Source organism: Epinephelus fuscoguttatus, linkage group LG2, assembly GCF_011397635.1.
Source record: "Epinephelus fuscoguttatus linkage group LG2, E.fuscoguttatus.final_Chr_v1".
Classification (NCBI taxonomy): Eukaryota; Metazoa; Chordata; class Actinopteri; order Perciformes; family Serranidae; genus Epinephelus; species Epinephelus fuscoguttatus.
Window position 1 is genome coordinate 31,773,156 of NC_064753.1, and position 26,181 is coordinate 31,799,336.

General features: G+C 41.6%; 1 protein-coding gene across 3 annotated transcripts; it reads right to left on the bottom strand.

Moving 5' to 3' along the window:
• Positions 1 to 482: 482 nt before the first annotated feature.
• cdh15 (cadherin 15, type 1, M-cadherin (myotubule)) lies at positions 483 to 25,798 on the bottom strand. 3 transcript variants are annotated; one of them, XM_049560916.1, is made up of 15 exons: positions 25,700 to 25,798; positions 22,594 to 22,961; positions 12,125 to 12,289; positions 9,278 to 9,433; positions 8,639 to 8,783; positions 6,597 to 6,778; positions 6,385 to 6,513; positions 6,097 to 6,279; positions 4,883 to 5,127; positions 4,655 to 4,791; positions 4,103 to 4,333; positions 3,776 to 4,015; positions 3,127 to 3,275; positions 2,817 to 3,002; positions 483 to 1,409 (listed from the first exon to the last, which is right to left on the bottom strand). In XM_049560916.1, the coding sequence occupies exons 2-15, from the start codon at positions 22,642 to 22,644 to the stop codon at positions 1,209 to 1,211; spliced, it is 2,400 nt and encodes a 799-aa protein (XP_049416873.1). In that variant the 5' UTR covers positions 22,645 to 22,961; positions 25,700 to 25,798; the 3' UTR covers positions 483 to 1,208. The 3 variants fall into 3 exon arrangements, with proteins under 3 accessions (XP_049416873.1, XP_049416851.1, XP_049416862.1); XM_049560894.1 differs by having other exon boundaries at positions 22,594 to 23,077; positions 25,700 to 25,793; XM_049560905.1 differs by having other exon boundaries at positions 22,594 to 23,396; positions 25,700 to 25,793.
• Between the last annotated feature and the right edge of the window lie 383 nt (positions 25,799 to 26,181).

Consider the following 26,181-nt stretch of genomic DNA (forward strand, 5'->3'; position numbering starts at 1 on the left):
GTACACTTGGAAACCTTCAAGCAGGAGCAGCAGAGGTTTTTTGGTGCATTTGGTGCACGGACACAATCCTGTTTCCATGCTCTGAAGGCAGGTGTTTGCTCTGATGTGCACTGTCGGCTTTGAGACCTTCTATAGCTAGGTGTGTGTCGATTACAGGTAGAGGTAGGTAGAATCTTATCAAGCTGCAGAAACATCTCACAGACGATCAAGAGAAATGGAGGGCCCTACGCTGAATATGAAGTGTCGTAGTAAAGGGTCCAAATACTTGTTTTAATGCAATATTTCAGTTTTGTCTTTTTAATACATTTACAAAAGTGTCTAAAATTCTGTTTTCGCCCTGTTTAGATTGATGTGGGAACAATATACTGTAATTTTCAAAAATGTTTAGCATAAAGCTAAAGCTAATGTGATAAAGTGAAGGGGAGTAAACCTAGTGCAGCCTGTGACGGTCTTATTTCAAAATGAACAATTCACACACTAAATAAAAGATTTACATTTATTCTGTAGACACCGGTAAAATTTAAAGTCAATGAACATATTAAAAAAAAAAAAACATAATTCAAAGTCTTCACCTCCAAACTATGTGACTACAGGATATTGTGTGGTACAGTTTGTTTTGTTGTGTAATTTTTTTTTACCAAAAAGGATCAACAGATGCTGGAATGGAGGATTTGTGATCAAAAAAAAGAAAAACAAACAAAATCAATATCAAAGCAAATTTACCTTATAAAATAATCACTTATATAAAAAAAGAAATACATAAAGACTTTTTTTTTTTAAACAATCTCAGGCTTGTTGTATGCGTCATTACTGAGCGATCCAAGTCTGAGGATAAACACAACCAGACATGGACAATCATTTCAACACACATTCTGTTTGCCTTGAAGCATGCACGGCTCCTCTCTTTCCTCGTCGCTGATCAATTCACAATTTTACTATCTCGTTTACTTCTCCTGAGCTCACCACAAAACTTTGCAAAGAGCCATTTTATCACTTGTGTCCAGATGATCGTCAATAAAACCTAAGGCACATTTGATTAAAGGCCCGTGGTTTTATATCGCATTTATTTCTCCTTGGAACAATTCAAATCTCGTCCTGGACTTAAAATCTTTTCAAATGTGTCCAGAAAAAAAACACCTGAGGCATGATCTGTGTCCCTAACTGGTGGTGGAGCACATGGGTCATATTTCTGTGGGGTGCTGTCCACCTTAACGTGGGTCATACATGTTAGCCAGTTTCTGAAAGCGTGGTCCCCACTCGTTGAGGTAGTCGTAGTCCTGGTCTCCATCAGAGCTGCCTGAGGCGATGGAGCTGAGGCTGCCTGCCAGAGAGCCCTCTCCCTCATAGTCATAGATCAGGGCTGTGTCGTATGGAGGCACGTTGGGATCGTTGTCTGCAGCCTCCAGGCCCTGAGGGAAGAACAGTTACAAGGTTTATGAAGCTGATAAGGGTAAAGCAAATCCTCAAGGAATGCTGATTTAATTGTAAACGGACATAATCACACTTCTATAAATCAAGGCTTTCCTCGTAACACCTGAAGAACTAACATTAAATCTAAATAAAAAAATCATTAAAATGAGTCAATTCTTTAAAAAAATAAAAATAAAAAATAAAATAAAAAACAAATAATAATAAAATAGTAAAAATAATAAAAAATAATAAATGAATAATAAAAACAATAATAAATAAGAAAAATAATAGAATAATAAATAAATAATAAAATAATAATAAATGATACAAAAAACTCCCATAACTGACCAAAGCTAAACTGAAATCTAAACCAAATCGAAGGACTAAATAAAAATAAAAACAAATTAACATTTCCATACTATAATAACTGTACTCTAGAGTCAGAAAGGCTTTATACAACTTTTTTTCCCCCCACATATGCAGTAGCACTCCCCAAGACCTGTAAACAGACTTCACTGTGCAAAATCAGTGTTGTTTGCCTCTAAGTATATATTTTTATAATTTAAATTCGAAACAAACCTTTAAAGAGACAACGTGTAATATTTATGGGGATTTAGTGGCATCTAGTGGTGAGGATTGCAAATTGCAACCAGCTGAAACTTCTCACAGTTCTTCAGTGTGCATTAATGTGGTACAAACTCTAAATAAAGCAGTTTCACATTACAAATCAGTGTTTCTGCTAAGCTGTTTGGCACGTTGCAGACAGGCCACTAGCCCAACACCTGCTAACATGTGCTCACCTTTCTACTCTGATAACTTAATGTCCAGACGTTCAGGAGGTTTTCACTGGGAGCTTAATTATCCACAGAGATGTCATCCTCTCCAAAACAAAAAGACCAGTGATTTAAACTGGTAAAACACAGCACATTAAAAAAATCAGTGCTCTCCCAAAGCTCTCGTAGCATTGGGCTTGCTAACTACAGTGGCTTACATGAAAACATGACTTGACCGTGTCTAGAGCCAGTGTTTGGTTTGTCAGTTCTGGGCTACTGTAGAAACATGGCCATGCAAACCGCCATGTTAACAAAAACCCAAAGATTCTTATTTTCAGGTGATTATACACTAAAGAAAACATACTAATTATATCATATTCAATTCCTGCCAATATCTCCCCCTAAATCCTACACACTGGACCTTTAACTGCATCAGAAAACATGCAAAACCTAGATTCAGTTGTTCAGTGTTAGTCTGTCTATCAGGCCTGTCGATTAACTTTGGGAGTAATAGTAAATTTCTGTTTTGTATTCTGAATTTTAGTGGTGGGAATACCCTTTTAAATAACTTTGGATTATAGTTTTGGCCTTTACAAGACATTTTCAAACGGGATCACGATAGAAGCCTCTCACATCATTGATGTAGTCCTCAATGTCAGTGGGATCTGCTGGAGGCCTCCGTGGGTAGGTAGGTGAGGGCAGGTTATGCGGGGCATCTCTCCTGAGGGGCTGCTTGCCTCGAGGAACACCAGGGTAGTAAGACCCCGGGGTGGAAGGTGCATCATGGGGATTCCACAGGAGGTCGATGTTAAAGGCATTCTGCAAGGTGAGAGGAAGAGGCCACAGATTGACTCTGCACTTACTCTGAGAATACAGTGATAACATGCATAAACTTGACTACAGGGATTGTTTGGACCTCTCTCTCCTTAACTTGCAGCCTTACCTCGTCCTCCTCTCCCCCGCCTTGCTCATCATAGTTGAAAACATTGTCTCGGACGTCGTCCTCTGATTCCCCGACAAGCAGACCTGTTCCTTTTTTGATATGGTGGCGTCGCCCACAGCTGGTCATTGCCACGGCCAGAAGAAGCAGCACTATGATTAAACAGACGGAAACCATCATGTGTATATTAAAGAGTGTTTATCTGGTTAAATGTCAGAAACTAAGGGTTTTTTTCTACATTGACTAATTGTCTGATTACTTCCTTAATTACTTGCTTAATTTATTATCGTTTAGTCTCCAGTTAAATCTTGCAACATAGTGAAAAATGTCTATCCCAGTCTTTCACAGTCCAATGTCACATCTTTAAATGTCTTATTTTATCTGACCAACAGTAAATAATCCCAAAATATTACATTTACAATAATATAAAACAGAAAAAGCAGAATATTGTCACATTTTGACAGGTCGAAAACAGGTCGATTTTATGGTTTCTACTTTAAAAATGCTTTAAACTAGCCTATACACACACCTCTTTTTCTGGCCCAAAAAACACATCACATAATTTCTTACACGTTTTTGAAAATATCCAGAACTAGGGTCATGTTTCCTTTATTCTTGTGAGACTGAGTGGTGTACACACGATGAGACTTACACAGTAGGAGTGCAATGCAGGCCATGATGATGATGAGAGCGATGAAGCTGATCCCCACAGTGGAGCCCAGGACAGCCCCGGCCTCAGACTTACAATCTCCAAAGGAGTCGCAGAGACACACGGTGACATTAACCTGAGCGTAAGCGCTCAGAACTGGGCTGCCGGAGTCTGACACAAACACTGTGACGGCGTACTCTCCTGCTTCCAGCTCTACAAGGGGCTGAAGCACAGCGTGAGTATCTGAGGAGGAAAGGAGAATAGTGTGAGGTTAGGAGATTGATGGAAACACCTCTTGCGGTATCCTCACCCCTCATGCCCTCTCCTTACCGTTGACTTGAATAACAGTCCAGTTGACCGACAGATCATCAGGCATCTCAAAGGCGAAGGGTGCAGCATGGGGAGGAAGGTCTTCATCCACTGCAGTGACAATCAGACCAGAACTCCTCCGGCCTGCATCCTTACATATAGTGCCGCTCAGAGGGAAGAGCTGAGGGGGGAAGTCATTGGTCTCCTTTAGTGTGATGGACACTGTGGCAGAGGTCGACACACCATCAGCATCTACCCAAGAGAACAGAAACACACAGTGATGCCACATTAATTTACAGCAGCTTATTCAAAAGCATTCCCAAAACACTTATCCATGATTGTTTATCTTTCTCAAAGTGTTATCTATTCAGATTTTCTTACACAGGAGACCAAACCTGCCATGTGGTTGGCAGGTAAAAGGAGCAGTGTGTAAGATTTATGGGGATTTAGTGGCATCTAGTGGTGAGGATTGCAGACTGCACCCAGCTAAATTTTCGTTAGAATTCCTTACACGTTAATTGTTCAGGAGTTACATATTCATCCCACACACTGGACCTTTAAGTAGATACACACCTGTAACCTTGACAACAGCAGTGTAGATATTGTTTCTAACATTTGGAGATCGCATGTTGAACGTTCTCCTGGCAGTAATGTCTCCTGTATCTTTGTTGATGTCCAGCCACCTCTCAGGATCTCTGCTGATCTCATACCTGCCACGGAGAGCAGAGAAAAAGATACAGTCCACTTAGTTTACCTGCAATCATAGAAACACACTCCTTATACTTTGTGGCTGTGTCGTACCTCAGGTCAGAGTTATCAGGGTCAAAGGCGATGTTGCCTTTCAGCAAAGTCCCAGGAGCCACAGACTCAGGGACCACAATGTGTACGGGGTCCTCCCTGAAACGTGGAGCTTCGTTCTCGTTCACGACAGTCACCATAACTGTAGCCGTGCTCACGGGCAGGTTGGGAGCCTTGCTGCTCAGACGATTGACATTTTCCACCGTCAGAGTCAGGACGTACTCGTGCTGTGCTTCGTAATCCAGAGGCTGCATGACAAATCAGTGCAGAAAGAAAATGTTTGTGGAGGGAAAGTCATACACTACACTTGGATAAAATATATAGTAAATGATAAATCTATATGTTTAACAAAAACTCAAATTGTAGCCATTTACTGACCTGTAACAATATAGGAAAGGTCAAAAAAGCACTTTTGTTTGAGTAAGTTGTAGTTTTTGAAGTCAACCACTAGATGGTGCTGTTGAGTTGTGTCTGAAGGCCTCAATGCACATTTTGACTTTAAGGGACAATGCCACCCATTTTGAAAATTGAAATTATTCCTGTGTCCCAAAATAGATCAGTTAATATTAGAGAAGATATTATGTTCTTGTAAAGATACGATATAAAAAACATATGGGTCAAGAAAAAGTTCACTGGGATGTATATTTGATATACTATAAATGCTGTACTCTTACGAACACTAACTGGACAGTCCTGGGGTGCAGAAATAACTTGCTTAAAAACACTCTCTTTGGAATGGTCATATTTTTGTTTAGCCAGATGCTCTCCTTTCCATATCTCCTTATAAATTCATAGTAAGGTTCCAAGACAGACCCAAGCAACTTGACAGTAATTACAGGTAAAATAGTCAGTCAGCTGGTCCATCTACAATTATTTAATTCCAGTTCATTGCTATTGTTAGCAGTGTATGGAAGGTTAGCTGTAAAGGCAAAAAGGGTCAGTTTTATTTACCGATAAATATACATTTCAACACATATGGAGAATTACGTTTCTGATATGAAATGAATCAGAAATGAATATCTCTTAGGATTTAAATAAAGCAATCCTCTCTTCAAAATTTCTTGCTTATAAACTTAGTTAACTCTCACCAAAACATCTGTCTCTCAACTTTGCATAGTTCCTTCTAGAAAGCCTATGAAACTATTAGGAACTAATGGACCCATGACATATAGCATTACCACAACCACTTCAAAACTCATTAAATATGTAGATGTTACCTTCACCACTGTCAGAACGCCCTCGTTGGTGGCAGGGTCAGTACTGATGGCGAAGTTGCCGTCAGGGTCGTTGGTGATGAAATATCTGGCCTCCCAGTTTCCTGTTCCACGATCATCTCTGTCTGTCACATTCACCCGGCCAATCTCATAGTCCTTCCAGTTCTCCACTGCTGTCATACTGTACTACACGCACCACACACACAACACAAATCAAAAGGTTCAACATCTAACATTATAACTACAGTGTTTTAAATCAGAACACCTCATGTGTTGTTGTGTGACACTCACCGAGTCTGGGCTGAACTGTGGGGCGTGGTTGTTGATGTCAGCTACATGTATGAGTGCCACACCTTCAGCTGTCAGTCCCATGCCCCCCATATCAGCAACCTGAAGTTTTAACCGGAAACCTTTCACCACCTGGAACAGAAAACAGCATGTTTTAGTGACATGGACTGTACTGTAACAATCTTCAAAAGTCTGTATCTTAACCTGCATCGTACCTCTCGGTCCAGGCCTACATCTCTTGTGTAGATGGCTCCTGTCTCGTTGTTGATGCCAAACATAGTCTTGGTAACAGCGTTGGCAGGAATGCTCTCCTGACTGATGATGGAGTAGCTCAGGAAAGCGTTTTCTGTCGTCGGGTCATCTTGATCAGTGGCTGACACTGACATCACTGAGGTGCCTGTCAAAAAATAATTGATAGCTTTGGTCAGCTGGAAAAATCAGTCAGTAGGAATCACAGATATGTGACATATGTGCTGAGGAGGGATGCAACGATACGAGATTTTCAAGGTACGATAACAGTTTCAGAAAATATAACTGTTTTACGCTATCATGGCGTCACAGAATTTATATTTTATCAGTCAACATCACCCTTAAAGCAATGAAAACAGAAGGGTTCTGTTTGGTTGAACAAAGATTTCACAACTATATTTGAAACGCTGTCAATGTTTAATGGAAATATGTGTAAATAGTCTCCCTTTTTAAGATAACTAACATTGCCTCTGCAATGATGCTGTTGCCACAGTGGGTTTAGACGGCCTTATCAGTGGTGACCGATGTATGAGAGCAATGCAGAGCGGCGGCGATTAGCTAGCCAATGGGATACACACACAGGTACTCACATGCACTAACAGGCATGCTCAGCCAACCTGGCTACCAAAACAGAATGTGTGTGACTTTATTCTCTGCTTAATTCCATCACGTCACCGTGTCTTTAGAAAATAGTGGTTTGCTGCTATATCAGTGCTCTAAATGTTGCATACTAAATCTTCAAACCTGCAAAACTGTTTTTTGGCCACTTTGGGGCAGCAGAAACAATCTACTAATGCAAAACTGACATATTTGATGTAAGTTGATTTGGCAAACTTGTTAGCACCTTTGTTTTAGATAATGAAGGAAAGTAATGTGAGTGATGTGTTCAGAAATATTCATTCCGAGTACTGGAGCTCACTCTGGCGCAAACTTCACCGTTAGTAAATTCATAATGCTGTCAGGATGTACTGTTTGGATATCCAGAGCACCGCACTCTCTAAGGAACAGAGCACACTCTAAGCACTCTGTCTGGGGAGACGGAGCACTAGAGTGCAGAGTGAAGTGAATGTGTGTTTAACTTAACCGTTTGTTAATTCATGTAGAAATATAACGATCCATTTCTTCGACCAACAGGACTCTTATTTTAGTGTAGAGCATCAGACTGAATTCATGAACGCACCATGTCAGGTCACTCACTCTCCGGAACCACGAGTGTTGCTTGAAAAGGTAAACACAGACCAATGGGACCAGACTGGCCGACCTGTATGCTCTCACTCAGTGGATGGATGATTTGACGGGATTGCTGAAGGTGGGATGGCCGGCTTTGTAATTGGTAACTATGCCAATCTTACAAAGAGAGACGACACTTGAACGATTACCTCCAATTTGTTTTGCTATCGAAGCTAACGTTAGCTAATGCACTAAAAAGTTAGCGTTGTGGAGAAATCTAATATTCCTCTTCATACCTCCCCAATTTCTGATTAGGTGGCAGTGATAATACACATAACGTTATTCATCTACAACAGCAAATACTTTTTCCCTGACCTGATATGAAGTGTGCCCTGCACATGTGAGCATTTTTGATGGTCGTGTCCATCCAGTCCTTTCGTCTTATTGCATTTAACCCTAGTTGTCTTTGTTTTTGTTGACAGGCAGTGGCAGCTGGCACCCAGTAACACAACAAGAAGGCATTTTAAGACTCCTGTGGAGCCTACAGCCCTGTGGCGGTGAGTCGTGTTCTGCCTCCAACTAATAAATTGACATCATTGTGACATCTACCCTAAAAGGGTCTATAGCAGCTTCAGAGTGTTGCACAGTGTACTGTACTGTTTCAACGACACACTGAAAGAGACGGTTTTCAAACAGCATGGGAAAGACGTTCAGAGCTACTTAATAAACTCTTTAACTACTTCAGGAAGTTAATTTAAGATTTATTTTTGGAACATTGTGATTCTATAAGATAAGGAAATAAAAAGTTGGTCATACAGTATGCCATGTGTGGATGTACCTGGGACTGAGAACTCAGAGATGGTGCCAACAAACTGGCTCTGGGTGAAGGCGGGTCTGTTGTCATTCTGATCCAGCACCACTATCTCTATGGTGGTTGGATTCTCAAGTCTCTCTCCACTCGGCGACAGTGCAAAGGCTTTCAGCTACACAAACACACAAAGAAAGAGCAGACAAATGTTTCTTAATATACACCGTATTCATGGGATTGTAGTTTCTTACCATTATTCACGACAGATGTTGTGCATTTCGCTGAGGAAAACGTGCAGCATTCAAGGTAACATTGGGTATTTGTGTCTGCACACAACACATGCGGGAAATGACGGAAAGAAATGTGCAGGATGTTTGGTTCGACTTCCTTGGTTACATCATGGTCATCTGGTCTGAGACACTCTTAAGTATCTCCCAGGATGCCCATTAAGGCCCTTGGAAACTGACCTCTGGCTGTTTGTGCTGGTGTCTGAGACATTGATATATGCTTTGAGACAAAAACATGAACCTAAGCCCTGAAACACACTGTGTGAAGACTCATTGAGTGCACTGTGGCTTGTGTGTTAAGCGCTTCTGTTTGACTGAGCTTTAAAACACATTTTAAGTGTCTGTGTGATTTAAAATGTTACACCCATAAATGCTCTCTCACCGTGAAGGTGTTGTATCTCTCTCTGTCCAGCGGCCGCTTGCTCCTGATTACTCCCGTTTTATCATCAATCTCAAACAGATTCTTGGGCTCCTGGTCCACCCCCGGTCCCTCCAACTTGTAGATCACCTCACCTGTAAAGATTTTGTCCGATTTGATCTAGACAGAGAGAGAAGATAGAGTTGGTGATCATCGCAACCTCATGGGAAGGTGGAGGGAGGATTGTAAACCATGTGTCGTAACGCCAGATGTGAATATGTTGACAGATAGGGACCTTGAGACAAGAGTGTTTAAACTCTCAGAGGCCTTTGACTTATGGCAGGAAATGATATTCTGGACTAATAATAGCAAGGAGACTATATTTTATGCATTTTGTTTCCACTTTCTTTCACATATGGGCTCCGCTGCATTTTCATCACCGTGTAAAAGAAGCTCTATATCTCTCCTTGTACGGTAGGATTTACACACATAGTGGTCGCCTGTGACAGCCTTAACACAACATTTACATTTCACATGTCTTTTAAACACTTGGACTGTGCTGTGTGATCATCTGTGATGAAGAGTTACAATCAGCAGCACATGGCTGTATGGTGTTGTGTTTGAGGGGAGTATATACAACATGGTTTACCGTCTGAGGGTAATACACAATCAGCAATCAGCTCATTGAAGCATTTTCATGATGAGGATTTAGTCTTTAGAGGAATAACACAATAAGACCCTTCTTTTATAGCAATCTAATCTTCATCACAGTCTATTATTATTACTTGGATTATATTAATTTATTTGTTCATGCACGTTGTTGGGTAAAACGTTGGCATCTACTCTCATTACTTAAGTCCTCCTTTTGCTTCCTCAGTCACAATGTGGACAGCTCATTGTTCCAACAACCCAAAATTGCAAAACTTTAATAGCTGAAAAATGTCCCACTGGATCAAAAAACGAATGCCCATAGCTCCCAAAATACAAAATTTCTGAAAAAGAAGCAAATAGCTTATTATTGTGCAGAATGATGTCATTGGACCTTTCCAGGTTCATCCATCCATTTTCAACCACTTATCCAAAGCCAGGTCGCGGGGGCAGCAGGCCAAGCAAAGCACCCCTGACATCCCTCTCCCCAGCAACGCTTTCCAGCTCCTCCCGGAGGACCCCAAGGCGTTCCTAGGCCAGATGAGATATGTAATCCCTCCAGGGTATTCTGGGTCTGCCCCGGGGCCTCCTACCAGTGGGACGTGCCCTAAACACCTCAAGCTGGAGGCGCCCAGGAGGCATCCTGATCAGATGCCCAAACCACCTCAACTGACCCCTTTTAATGCGAAGACGCAGCGGCTCTACTCCGAGCTCCCTCTGGAAGTCTGAGCTCCTTACCCTATCTCTAAGGCTGAGCCCAGCCACCCCTCGGAGGAAACTCATTTTGGCTGGTGAGCGTCTGGTGGTCTCAGCCCAAAAGAATAACATGGAGCCATTACCCTGTGGGCCCACCACCCACAGGGACAGGAATCAAGGTCTAGTGCATTGTGTGCTGGGCAGCAGGCAGGGACGGGCATGTTGATCCCTGGCGTCGCAAACTGGCTCTGGAGACAAAATGAATTTACCTTTCCAGGTGCCAGTTTTTTTCCTGCTATTGTGAAAGGCATGACCTGTTCATTGCCGTCATAGTTGGGGTGGTTAGCTTAAGGTAGAGGAGTGAGACTGGTGAGAGTTAGGTTAAGTATATCAGGGTGAGCCAGTCAGAGGTAGAGTGTGGTGGGTCATGTCCTCACCACAGCAGGAAATAAAATATCACGGCCTGGCAGGCCATGAACCTTTCTAACTGCAGGGAGAGTGTGTATTTTCGGAGCCATGGGTGTTTGCTTTAGGGATAACAGGCTGTTGGAGAAATAGGATTTTAGTTCAATGGGATATTTTTTGGACTATTGGAGTTTCCAAATAATGGGCTTTTGGAACAATGGCATGGCACTGTTACAACTAACCGTTAGCTAAACCCCTTGCCCACACAGAGATTGTCTGATTGAAGCTCAGCAACCATAACTACAGTGTGCACAGCAGACAAGCAGCATGTTTGGGGCTTGCAGTAAGACAGAAAGTGAGACTCTGGAAGGTGGTGATTTTTTTTACCTTTCCAAAACCAAAAATGCATGAGTAAAAGTGTAAGGAATGAATCAAACAGCATGTTTGTCTGCTCTAATGGCTGCTACTCGTGAGTTTTTTCACCCTTAAATCCAATGTTGTCATTGTCGACATATGCAAGCCGGGCTTAAAAGTGGGAGTGATGCCATCGCCTGAGATAAACATCATCCTGAGATAAACAAACTTCAACTTTTGGAGGAAGATCAGCTCTGAACTCCAGATTTCTGGTAAGCTGGCAATGATACGGTTCTGATTATGAAAACTGTCACAGAGTAGGCACAACAGTAACACCCAGCAGTGACCTGGCATTTTCCAAGCATTAAAAGAAATGGTATGTGTCCCAGTCCTACTGTAAACTGCAAACGTTAGCACGTCTAGCTAACTTGATTTGATTCGTCACTCTATGGGGAGAGCTAGGATTGGTCCAGCCCCCCTAACTCTAACCCTGAGAAGCAGTTATGGGTCATGAATGTATGAATGATTCTATCAGAAGAAATCTCTGTATTATCTTCTAATAAATGTTTGAATTGATTTTTATCCAGAACGAGGATTGTAGACTTTGTCCCCCATCCTGTTTCAATGAACATATGGGCACCTGATTGTTTTCTGAGAGACTAGAAAACTTGGTAACTTATTTGTTTAGTGCATTTATACCAGAAATGACACAGCAGTTGTCCACAGAAAAAAAACTGCAGTAAAAAGCTATAATTTAACATTTGTTACCTGGACAAGGTCTTCAGGAACCTGCTTGCTATTCTCCAGCACTCTGATTGGAGGGATGATCCAGTCCCTCTTCACCCTGACCACTCCCTTGCCCTTTCTCCATAGGTAAAGGGCCTGAGGATGTTGCTCTTTGTCTTCGTGATGAGGTTCTGCAGAGCTCCACACCTGAAGGAAACAAGTACAGCATGAAACTCACAAAAGAAAGTCACAGCAACATTCAAACATGGAGCTATAGTGTCTGTCAGTAGTCAGTTCACATGAAGTATATTTATTGATTCCAGTAACTCTCATTCAGGGAGGACAAATTATGTCATTATAGATATTTGCAGCTGTTTAACAGGAGTCTCCCTCAGTGCTGTAACATTCCCAGTGGTCTGAAGGAATGGCTGTGCATGCTAGCTGTATTGCCGAGGCGGCCTGTAATGTTGGATTGTCCAGAGCAGAAGGGATGTAGGGAAACAGCGTCAGGTTTCACACACTAATACGCGTCTTTGTCAGCTCCCTTTGATCTGCGCGCAAATTCATCTCAGGACCAGGAAACACAAACACTCATGCTCATTTCACAAGCTCTCATTCACCACATTGCTGACTACATTCACACACAACACACACACACACACACACAACAGCTGTCGACTATGGATTTAGATCCTGTGCTTTCCCACCCGCATTCCCACTCACACTCACAAATTCCCCTTTATGCTCGAGCTCTGCACCTGACTGGGAGTTTGGGGTCACCTTACGGATCTGCTCCGCTGTAGGAATTCCTCAGACACACTCATATACATGCTTTCTCTCTCCCACACACACACACTAGCTGATATACATGCAAGTGCATCAACAAAACACCCACCCACGCATAAGCATATACATTTCCGTTAAGTTGCTTCCTTCTTTTCTGTGGGAATTCACCGGATTCAGCATTACTTCCCATATGTTTAACAGCTCAAAGGCAAAACCCATAAACGCAGAAATAAATGTGGATGCATGAACGTGCCAAACAGCTTTGTCTGTAACATTTGTCTTTGTGTTTTCATTCAGATATAACTGGATACTGATGAATGACCTGTTACAGTAGATTTTTAAGTAACCTATAAATACATAACCCGAATAATAGATAGTGGATAAATGTGAATATTTTGTGAATGGCCTCTGATCCCTGCCTTGTCTTTGGGGCGGGTGATCTGATATACTGAGCCTTTGGCATGCTGCTGGACAGTGCAGAGAGGAATGGCAACCATGGCCGGCATCTGCTGGCCGAGTCAGAGGGCAGGCTAATCTTAGCCCGTTCTATATTCTCGACCCCTACCTATTTAACTTTTTGTAGCCATCGTCATCTCCACTCTCACAGAGATGTTTACACTCACATTCCAGCAGTGCATGTCACCCACATGAATTCATCCCGATCGCTGTCTACTTCCATACTCAAGACTTCTGCATGTACAGGCTCTCAGACCTCCAAAGGCATAGCATGCATTCTGCATTGTCACTTAACCTCAACATCAATAACAGCTGCATCACAGTTGTATTTCCAAGTATAGCACATTCTAGATTTGCCTGATTTGTGTATACTTTGGGTAACATGAGCACCTTTTTGAACTCTGAGAATGCACACAGAGAGGTGCAGACCAGCGTGAGCTTTAGTGCAAGTTCATCAAACTTAAAATCACAAATCCAGCACACAGTGCTATCGTCACCAAATGAACAATAGGATATTTAGGATGAATATGTTTGAGGAACAGTTCACACCAAAATCAAAACTTCACCTGTGGTGCTATTTATCCATCTAGATTGTTTTGGTGTGAGTTGCCAAGTGTTGGAGATATCAGCTGCAGAGATGTCTGCTTTGGTGCTCAAAGCACCTAAAAATACATCTCAAAAATTCCGCAGCGATGTCTCTTTCCAGGAAATCATGACCCAACTACTCATGATAATCCACAGACCTTGTTGTGAGCAGTTTCATGTAGGAACTATTTTCTTCCGACCGAACTACACCCGCCACTTGTATCACTGTGCAGAAGGAAGCGTGAATCTACTGCTGACTCACCTAGCACCACTAAACTAGCCAATGTTAGAGTTCAGCCAAGTAGGACGCCATTAATGTTTACATCATGCTCTGTGTTGTCCATGATGTATGCCATGAGCAACCATGCACAGAAAGAAAATATTTTTTCCAACCAGAGAGAGATGATAGGTTAAGTGTTAAAGTTTTCCTATTCAAAGTATTACCAAAGGTTAATACCATCCTTCTCCGATTGAAAATTCCTTCCAATCAGGCCAGATGGGGCCAGTCTCTACCATTTGAGGTGGTTACATGAGGCATTTTAATTCTGATTGGGCTATTATTCAGATTATAAGTGGATGTAAATGCACCTAATGTGTGTACCAAAGTTCATGACAACCCATCCAATAGTTAATTTAAATACTTCACTAAAACCAAAAAAGTGAACGTCAAGGGGGAACTGGAGGAAAAGTCAGAGGGTCGCCAGTTAGGATGCATCATGTGAAGGCTGTGAGTGTTTATACAAAACTTGGCATCATCCATCTTGTAGATCAGGGGTGTCAATCTCATTTTAGTTCATGGGCCACATACAGCCCAATTTGATCTCAAGTGGGCCGCATTAGTAAAACCATTGCATAAACACCTGTAAACAAATAGAGCCTTCAAATTTTCCCCTCTCTTTGAGTGTAAAGAAGAAACGTTAAAAGTAACTTACATTCTGAAAGCGTTCACAATTAATGAACAATCTATCTACAAAACAAATGATGAACAGCCTGAGATGAAGGCTGAAGGAGGATAGAAAAATAAGTGCACTTTCAGCAATATGTTTCTCAGCAAACTCACTCTCAGAGCGTGGCTTCGATGCTGATGCTAATTTGTTAGCAATAAAGTAGCTAGCTTTCGTAGCTGCAATCCTGATCTCTCAGCTAAAAATAAAACCAGACTTGTGTTCTTCTCTGTTCTTATTGTCCTTGCAAAGTGTTGTGGACTGGTTCATTTGGACGAATAGGAATAGCAGTATATTTAATTGAAACATTTGAATCAATGGCTTCTCTGCAATTTTTCCCTCAGTTGAGTCATTAAGGGGACCAGATTGGACCCTTTAGTGGGCAGGCTCTGGCCCACGGGTCATATATTTGACACTTCTGTTGTAGATGTTGATGTATTTCACAGGCTTAGTGAAATGTTGACCAGTAACATCAGGTAATTTTTTGCTTCTTTGTAGCCAGCAGGAGTGAAAATGAGTCATTCTCTGTATTTGTTGTGTTATGGTTTTAGAAGGATGAAGACAGTTGGAGAACAATAAGATACAAAATAGGACGTAGGCTCTCCTGGATGATTTTTCCTCTTGGTAACTAACATGTTTTTCCCAAATGACGTACAGATTTTAGGCATGTTAGCATGCCCCTGACCCCCCTCGGTCTGGGCTGAGCCTGGAATATTTACAGCGTCTGGCTCGTCCCCTGTTTTCCAGATTATAAAACATCAAGAGGAAGTCAGAGAAGCTTACAAGCACCGGATGGCAAACCATATTTCTTATTCCACCCACTTCCTTTTCATACATATCAGTGTCTTGTCCTGTCCTTCAATCTGAATTTAAGATAACTGTGTGTCTTGGATAGTGGCTCCACCAAGTATCTGCCACAGTTCTAATGTTTTAACCAGACCAAGATGCAGAAACACCAAAGTGTCGTGTTACCAATTAGACCAATGAGTGCCTTTTCTGACAGGCTGAGCGATGACACCACACACAGATTAACTGTTTTAGAGGCTTTTCCCAGATACTTTTACAGCTTGGCCTTTCACCTTGAGCCCTCACTGAAGTATGGACAGCTTGTTTGGGGATGACATGCCCTTACAGAGGAACTGTTAAGCACTTTGTTGGAGTGTTTAAGGAGTTCGGGAAAGGTCTGTCCTACCGCTCTGATGTCGGCTTTGGAGAACTAAAGGATACTGGCACATTGCAAATAGTATTCTGGCTCATTTGAAACACTACAAATGAAGAGATGTGCGCTAAATTATCTGCTGCATCATAGTTAGTGCACTAAGATTTTGAATGTGCACTATTTATTGGAGATGACTGGTGACACCCTATGGTGTAGCACGAAGTTTTGGGCTCTGTGGGCCCCCATCCTTCCTCTCTTCTTCCATGTCTCTCCCATACACCTTTTGAAATGTATTAATCTATTTATTTACAGTTTGCAATTTGTATATATGTGTCTCAGTCTGCTCCAGCTGCGTTCAGAGATGAATCCCAGTGCAGGGGCAGACTAAACCATCTCGCACCTTTAACGGGTATGAGGAGCGTCAGAAGTTTTCCACCATTTCTTTAATGCAAAGTTCAGTCTTTCAACCAATTTATTCAGCCAATTTAAATTTACTTATGGCACAAAAATAATTAGAAATAAGACATGGCAAACAAAACCAAAATTTTCATTCCAGGCTTCTCAGAGCCCCCCTCCCATTGAGGCCCTGGGTAATCAGTCCCACTTATGGTCCCCCTGACGATGAACCTGGAGTTGAAAATGGCGTAATCAAATTAATAATCATTGCATTGCTCAAAGAGAGGCCAGGTATACAGGCACAATAGGAAGCCACATCTCCTTTTGGGGCATGTACATTTGGTTGTTACATTTGGTAAAAATACACACACCGGCCACCATGAAAGATGAACCTGTAGGAATGTCAAAGTTATATCAATGTAGAAACATTTGTAGTACTTGTTGCATTTCAAAACAGGAAGAGATGAGATGTGTCAGGGTCACATATCAGCTACACTCAAAGTGTACAACTAAAGTCTTAGTAGGAAATGAATCAGACAGCTGCAGCTCGGGTCCTTACTGACACCCAGAAAGTGGAGCACATTACACCGCTCCTTAAATCACTTCACTGGCTTCCTGTGTGTCAAAAGATAGATTTTAAAATCCTTTTACTTTTCTATAAAGCACTAAATGGCCTCTGGGCTAAGTATGTTTCAGATTTACTTGTACGATCCGAAACATCCAAACCTCTCAGGTTATCTGGGACAGGTTCACTAAGCAGAAACCAAGCAAGTTGAAGCAGCATTTAGTTTCTGTGCTCCCCATCTGTGGAACAAGCTCTGCTAAAACTGTTCACTCATTTAAATCAGGGCTTAAAACATTATCGTTCACTGTAGGTTTCCAATAACATAACTCCTTTTCTAATCTGCAACTGTTTATTAGCCTGCTTTTGGTTATTTTTATTGTCCGATTATGTTTTTTCTCTTTTTTTCCTCATGTCTTTTAAATGCAATTTTAATGTTTTCTTAATGTATTTTATTTAACACACTTCTATGCCTCTGTAAAGCACTTTGTATTCCCTTGTGTTTAAATGGTGCTACATAAAAAAACCTGCCTCGTCTCACACTCAAACATATAGTGTAACACTTAAGTAAACACACACACTAACATTCACCATATGTATATATTAAATATTACATTCCAAGTTTTGCCACTGCTGCAAACACATTAAATTTCTGACATTCATTCACAAAGCCATTGGCGCTATCCGCCTTTCAAGAACTGCTACTGACACAAATAAATAACTACTAAGACTAAGTTTTAGTGGATGTCAATAGGGCAATGCAAATGCCTCTCACATGTTGCAAACCATTAACACTGATTGATATTTTGGTTGTTTTTAAAAGTTTAAAGTAATAGTTTGGGGTGTGGGGGGATGTTTAGACCAAACTACAAATGTGAAGAAATGTAACCATGACAAATTGCACCAGTTGGTTTTGACTTGCCGTGACTTTTTCAGTGTGTGATACATGTTACAAAACTGCTATCTGCCATCCTGTAACATTTGAATTTATTGGTAAAAGCACTCCCCTGACAGAGCTGTGTAGAGGAGTATGTATCACTTTTTGTCTCCATACTAAATGTGTATTTCCCTGTGTGTCTCCTGTCTGGATATGTCTGAGTGGAACAGTCGTTCGAATAACTCAAGAGAAGACTGTCCAGCCGAGGAGTAATGCCTGCAGCATGTCTGACAGTCCCTTCGGCCACAGGGGCGAGAGGTCGCACAGGTGTCCCTCTGGTCACTTCTGTTGCTGGACATTCGACCAGTGATTCACCAACAGCACTGGTCCCACACCCATACTCTTTGCTAAGTCATGACTGCCTGGCATGGGCATGGACACCCTATTTATGGTGCCACTACAAGTGTGCGTCTCCTCGGAGCAGATGTCCAAGCTTTAGCAATGCTGAGCAAGGTTGTATTATTAAACAGAGACTAAAAGTAGGGCTCAATAACCATGGAGAAAAAAATAGTAAACAGTGTTATCTGACAAGCAGTGGATTAAACTAATAAGAATTATCTATTTTCTCTTTTTAATAGAACACTGGAAAGAATTTTCATATGTGAGAGAGGCTCACATTTACCACCAGTACAGTAATGAACTGCTTCTTGACTGCTTTATGGGTAGAGAGGCCCTACATATTTCTGGGTGTAGATATGACATGCTGTTAAATCTGTTTCAACTCTCTGCAAACTCATGCCACTGAGAGAAACATTATTAAAACCCACAGTACTTAAATCTGAGTAGAGATCCCAAAGTTTACAGACAGACCAACTACACCAGACTGAACTTCTATACATATAAATAAACGTAAAATCATGAAGTCTTGGGTCTGAGTATTTCACCCAAATTATAGTGTAAATTAACAACAACATGTAGGAACACACATAATAAAATATTAAAGGAGATCTATACGACATTCAGAGCAAGTTTATGATTTAGAGTCTGATTCAGGTTGTCTGCACGCGGCTCTCAACATGGAGGTTGCTGAGTCAGGGGCTAGCAGCTACCTATGCTAACAGCATGAACAGTGCTAACAACAGCAACAGAGCTAACAGTGTGACTGCCACTTGAGCACAGTGCACAGAGGCGGCGATTAGCTAGCCACTAGGATACACGCACAGGGACTCACATGCACATGCAGTCACAGAGAGGGAACGTGACTTCATCCTCTGCTCAGGACTCCATTATTTCACTCAACACATTCTCACTCCGACCTTGTCACATATTAATGTTTTGGTCATGGACTTTCCACGTCCACATATGGCGTGAAACGTACCCTGGGTGCGTTGGTTGTTGACGTTCTGGGACACCGTGTCAAGTTTTGCCCGTTACATGCATTGTCTTCGTTCAAAATACACTTCTGTTTTCACAGGAAATTTACCTTTTACATATAGTGTCTTTCAAAATAAATGCACTATGTCAGTATAATGCCACAAATTTATGTTTTCAACAACAAACACACATGGTTGGGTTCAGGAAAAAACAACAGGGTTTGGCTTTAGAATCTTACGGGACACGAACACAGCTCTCTTGGGTGAAAGTCGATGTTTGTTTGACCCATCCACAACCCTCACACCCGCCCCAGTTGGACTTTCGTATCATGCTGACGTTAAAGGACGCATTTTTTCGTTGGTTTCTGACGCTGCAAGTCACTGACTAAGCACTGGATTTCGACGACTTCAGAGTAAGACCGGGCTCTTCCATCATATCTTTACATAGTAAATAGCAAGTACATTATATACGGTATATTAATGTTCTGAATGTCATACATACAACTCCTTAAAAAAACAAAATAATAAAGTTTAAAGGGAATTTTCAAGTGAAAAAGGGGGTTTAAAGTTTATTATAAACAAGTACAAAATGAAAAATAAAATCTTTACCAATTAGGAAAAAAAAGCTTTGTGTAATATGATGACGTCTTTTTGTGGTAACTAAAGGCCGTCTTTTAAAAAATCTCTGCGTGGGTTAATTAACTTATTCATTGTAGATACAAACTGGCACGGATGACAAACCCACTGTAATGTAGCTGCAAGCTCGTTCTTGTGCATGACCTCTAAAACAGCAACTGTCACCACTTGGTCTTTCATGTCTCGGTCCATAAAAATAATGAGGTTAAAAAAAAAAAAAAAAAGCACTTCACTGTTGAGTCATTTAATTTTAACAATCCGGAAGTTGTGTCTCTACCCTCTGCTCCCTCTGAAACCCTAGTCAGTGTAAAACAGCCCGCAGGTATCCACACCCAGCAGGACCTTTGATTCACACTCTAAATCCTCTGACTGATTGTTTCCGATGAGTGAGACCTCAGCACCAGCTGGCCGCTGCAACAGACTCTTGATTTGTACCCGATTTCATGGTTCAGAAACGGCCCACTCCTCTTTCCGAGAGGGGGGGATTACAGAGCGGGACAAATGGCATCACGTATGCATCTGGGAACAGCTGTGGCTGCTGCCCACTCCTCGCCACAACACCCAGTGGGCCTGAACACTGCCCGGTTCAAAACACCAGCAGCTCACTGAAAATTAATAGAGAACAACTGAAAGGTATCAGGTGACGCCAATCAAAGCCTTCGGATTGGACTGACAGCTGCTGATGGTTTAGATGTATACGCATTTTTTAAACTGTGACAAATTTGTATTAGTTTTAGTTTAATTGAACAGAAGCCATGTCCAAACTGTTTGTGTATATGTCCAACATGGACACCTGCAACATGTGAAGACAATGTATACATTTCGTGCAGTGATAAATCTAGTCTGTGGTTTGTTACCAGAAATGAGACGATGATTAACGTCCTTTTGTTTGTGTCTTTTAGCAACTAGGAATCCGTCCTCTTCCAACATGGAGGAAAAACAAAGACTCAAGATTCTGTAAAAGGCCCCATTAATAATGTAGAACCACTCATTAAAGGAATACTTCACCAAAAATGTATCTTTGGCGTTTCCAGCTGTTGTAAGTGTTGAAAGGTGGCTTCAAAAGGTTTTCAGCTCGTTTCTTTGTGGAGGCTGGCAGCTGTGGTCAGCTCCAACTTACTGCATTTCAAATGGACTCCAATGGATGAAGTGTATTTACCTATTTATTGGAAAAGTGAGGACTGGTTGGACTATTTTTGCTGTGATGTTAGGATACCATTGGAGTCCACTAAGTCTGCTGTTCCTTGTAAAGGACTCAGCTGTAAACTTTTCGGAGCCACCTTTCAAGCCTCAACTATTTCATACCCAAAAGAAATATTTTTGGCAGAGCAGACTGTTTCCATTTCATAAAAAGTACCACACAGTAAACAAACTTAAGGAGCCTCTTTTTGTTATTAGGGGACCGTGGGCTTGTTACACCTCTGGCATTTGAAGGCGCAATTTAACCCCATGTCTGCCTCACCGCACGGAGCTTAAGCAGTTCTCTGATATCTGCATCCAGCCTGAAGAGTGAAATCCTGCATCTTAAAGGTCACGCCTCGAAGTTTACAGGTGTTGGGCTTGTTTATTTTTGTTTTTATGGAAAGTTATGAATGGAATTATAACTGAGGTCCTGTGGATTTGACTGAAATATCTTTTGTGTAGAGCTCAGGCCTCACTGTGACAAACTGGTTTTCCTCTCAGCTGCATCAGTGATCAATCACTCCCATGTTAAAAAGACACAACACATATTTTTTAGTGGTTTTCACCTCAATCAGTTAGCCATGGGATATGAACATGGAGCACAAAAGCAGCTTAAATTCACCATAAAACTTTCAACCACACAGGAACTGAAAATTTGCAGAATGTTTGACAAACTCAGAGACACCTCACCGACTGAAATTTGAGCGATTCATTTCAGCTCCACAGCATCTGCAACATTTACAATGACTTATAAAGCACATCCCAGCAAGACTCCCCTGAAGAGTCACTGGAGGCCAACTCAGTCACCCTCCCAACCTGGGCTCCATTACTTCTCCAAACAGAGGGAAAGACTGATGGTGGCTGGAAGTGCTGTTGGTAATATGTCAGTTTACATTGTCATCCATTTTAGATCTCATAATGGCGTCTGCTGACAGGGGCTACTAATGATGCCCTGAGCCCTGTGTACACATCTGGAGTCTCGTCCTCCTCAAAACACTTCATCATCCTCTTTCCAACCAGGGTGAAATGTTTAGAGCAGCCTAAACCTCTGATTGCAGAGCCAGTTTAGTGCCTGTATTGATGAAAATCAGTTGATGTTCAGTTGAAGACATCACTCAGGTGAAAACATAAACTGTGTATTTGAAGAGCAGGGCAGCTAAAGGTTATTCTGTAAACAGGATCAAACTCTGAAGGGACAGGAAGTCTTCAAAAATTGGGAGGTAGACTGAATTTAGATCCATACAACAGAGCGAGGAGACAGAGGGAGTATCGCACAGTACGACTCAAGTGCAAGTGGAGTACCTTTATAGCAGGAATCCAATAGGTGCAAGTTGTTGTTATTGACATTTTTATAGCAATCAGTGGAGAGGTGAACTAGCTCTACTGCTCAGGCACCTGTGCTCTAACGTCAGAAGTTAAACTAAATCAAAAACTAAAGATAATATTGTCCCACAAAACACAGACAACAAACAAAAGCACTTAAACACTCAAATAAATCAAAACATTTTGTTCATTGTCGTCAACAGCAGCTATGAAGAGACATGATTTTACTCACCTGACAAAGCAGAGCGCCGAGCACACACGCCATCAACATCCGCACCGCCATCCTCAGTGCCTGCACTCAGAAGCTCAGTATGAACAGACCTCTGATGACTGTCAGATCTGAGAGTCCTCCACTAAGACCTGGGCTCCTGAGTGGCTCTACTGGGTGAAAAAGGCCAAACTCTCCAACCCTGAAACCTGCCACTCTCTGTCCTCCTCTCTAACCCTCTTGCTCTCGGCGTCTCTCTCTCCCCCTCTTCTCCTCTCCCAGCGTTTGTCTCTCACAGCTCCTCCCTGTCCATAGCTGGGGTATGTCTCACAGTCGTGGGGTAAGGGGCTAGAATTTCAGCAGCGGCCCTCCCATGTACCCCAGCACATGTGCTGTCACTCACAGACCGATGAGAGAAAGAGGGAGAGCAACAGAGAGACGGAGAGGTAGATGAAGAGAGAAGCAGGGCAGCTGTTGGTGTTGCAGACAGAGACACTGTCTCCACCAGCTGAAAGCAAGTAAGTAAACTTTAACACTGTTCAAACAATAGTGCTTTACAGAGAGACAAAAAGACAGACAATATGTAAAATCTGGACACATGCAAAGCAGGAAATATGAAATTACCAACAGTCTAAACCCCAAAGATTTTCAGTTTACAATTATGTCAAACAAAAGCAGAAACAGAAACAAACAGAAGCTGGAAATGTTTGTCATTTCTCCTTGAAAGAAATGACTCAGTTATTAAACAATCGATTAAAGGTCCAGTGTGCGGGATTTAGCAGGATATATCGGCAGTTACAAACATGTTTTCCTTGATGTATCATCACCTGAAAATAAAAAAAAACACATTTTAATTTATTTAGAATGAGCTGTTTATAACTACATAAAAAGCAGGTCTTCTCCCATGGAGCCCGCCATGTTCCTACAGTAGCCCAGAACGGACAAACTAAATACTGGCTCCAGGTAGGGCGATTTGTGTTTTCCATTACCATAATGTGGCTACTTTGCAGTCAAGTATTTATGAATATTTGGTACCTTGCAGCAAAAGCAAACAAATCTGTCTGTGCTCTATTAAATTAAATATTTTCCTCCAAGACTTTTCCATTCAGCTACCTTCGCTAAGGAGACTCAAGACAAACCACTGCTCTTGATGTTTCACAGAATTTAGAGAAAAGGCGCCAGGCCGTAGACGCTGCTATGAGTCACATTTTCGTTGACGAAATGTTATTTTCATTTTTTAAATTTGTTGTAGGCCTATAGGTTACAATTTTTTACAATTTGATTATGTTAGAATCACCTTAGGTCTACAACACTGATCAATGAAAATTAAAATGTTCAGAAATAACCGCGATTCATTTCCATGTGGCCTAATATTTGGTCAAAGCCACAGGAGAGGGGCTAAGGGGCCGCATGCAGCCTCGGAAAGGTTGCCTACCGCAGCACTAAACCTTGAACAAAACTGTTGGTGAATATTTTCCTATCAGTCAATTAATCAGTCAACTAAGTGTTTCAGCTCTAATCAGAACTATTCCACAACTTGCAGATACATCCAAAGCAGAACCTCTATAACTTTAAACTGAAAAATGATAGCCTTATTATATTGTATTCTATAGATTTGGATGCAAATAACGATCTCAGTGAGCCTCCGGTATTTATTTTTCAGATTTTATTAAGGCCGGAAAACAGCCAATGATACCAATCCTAGCACAAAATTACCAAAAAAATCTATTCAGCAGTTCCTTGACCCAGTGTTGTAGTCAAGACCACCTAAACTGAGACCCACTCATGAACATGACCTGAGTGTAGCGAGATCATGATAAGGCCAAGACTTTGAGGGATTGAGAACAAAACCACACTAACACAACTCCTATACTGCCTGACACACTTAAAATAAAATGTGGAACATGTAAACCATAGACACTAAAAGAGCCACATTCCCATAAATACACCCAAGGAAAACAAATGAAGATTCCTCTTCATTCACCTCTTGGGTTAAACAAACATGAGCATGTTACAGTCCTGGAGGATTATTAATGTGCACCTCCTCCTGTACTGCCTTAATATGCACATTCAGCACATCCAGTGCATCAAAACATTGTTTTCTAGTTGGAGCTACGCCTCGTTTTCAAACTGTATGGTTTGACTAAAATGAACAATGACAGCAATATAGTCCACGATGACCAGCACTAAAATCAACCTGCGTAGTTGTCCCTCCATTGTGACATTAGAAAGTGTCACATTTATCTTGCAAGTGTACTCTTCTTCAACATTTTGTTTACTTCCTGGATTTTTCCCACATGAAAATTCTGACCAATCAAGAGCAACTTTGTCACAAAAGGCATTTAATCTGGTCCGCTTGTAAATGCTGCCGTAAGAACACAAACCAACTCTAGGCAATTTTGCAATTTATGCAACTAACAAAATGGGTCTCTGATTCGGACTAAAGAAAGCGAACTCTAGGTCTGAAAGCACCTTAAGTTATATTCCTGCAGTTGTGGTCTTGATCAGTCTTGAAGTAAAATCCAGAGTCACCAAGTAAAAATGCGGTCAATACTGAGATAAGACCAAGACCTTCAAAAGGTGTCTCAAGACCAAGACTGATCTCAAGTACTACAGCACTGCCGTGACTACACTCTACATCAATCTGTTCATTGATCTGTTCATAGCTCTTTTGACATCTGTTGCTGCAACACTGAGAAGAAAATAGAAATAAAAACATTTCTTTTACAGCCCCCATACACAGCAAAACATTCTCTTTTGTTTAAGGCTTTAAGTAGCTTAGCGCTTGTTTTCTTCTTAAATCCGTCTCATCCAGATCAACCTTCATGTCATAAGGCCGCATACGTAACCTCGCTGTCCGACGTGCTCTGTGCCGTGCCCTCACATTCAGAACATTCATTCAGAACTCTTTGATCTCCTGCTATTTTAAACACTCATGTCAAAGCAGAAGATGAAGATCTATGGCTCTCAGTGGGTGATGTCAAAGCAGAGATTTCCATGTCTGCGATACTCAAAATTTGACGGAAACGCCGCCATGACTGATGAAGTGTTGACGCAACCGCCTCTGCTGCAAGAAGAGGTGGTTGTAGTCCAACTTAGATGGGAAAACAGAGCGAGAAAGTTCATTTACCTTGTCGGGTGTATGTTCTCAGGGGAGACGCAACCAGCAGGAAGAATGTGTTTGGCACTATGGGACAGTTGGATCTCCTGAGCTCTACTTTCAACACCCTATCAGCAAGTCTGCTCAGGTCAAAGGTTGATATGGATCTTTAGAGAGTAAACAACACAACACCACGTTGGAATATCTCTCACCACACAGAAACTTCTTTACTTTCATGTTAAAACCCCAAAAACCCATGTTAACAACATAAACAATGAGTCAACTACACAAATGAAACACTGAGTTACGGGTGTACAGTAGACAAAGATACTGTTGATACTACAGTCTGGAAACTCTCATATTAGAAAGTAGAGCAGTGAAATAATTGAGTGTGCTGGCAGGCTGACTGTGCATGCTGAGTGGGTGTCGGCATGCTTCCATGTGTCGGTGTGTCCATGAGTGTGTGTGTGTGTGTGTTCTGGTATAAAGCGGTGATTTTACAGCACCTGTCT

Coding starts and splice junctions, on each gene's coding strand:
- cdh15 (XM_049560916.1), bottom strand. CDS start 22,644: ATGGCGGTGCGGATGTTGATGGCGTGTGTGCTCGGCGCTCTGCTTTGT. Junction 6,514..6,596: donor ATGTAGGCCTGGACCGAGAG/GTACGATGCAGG, acceptor TTTCTGTTCCAG/GTGGTGAAAGGTTTCCGGTT. Junction 5,128..6,096: donor GCGTTCTGACAGTGGTGAAG/GTAACATCTACA, acceptor TTTGTCATGCAG/CCTCTGGATTACGAAGCACA.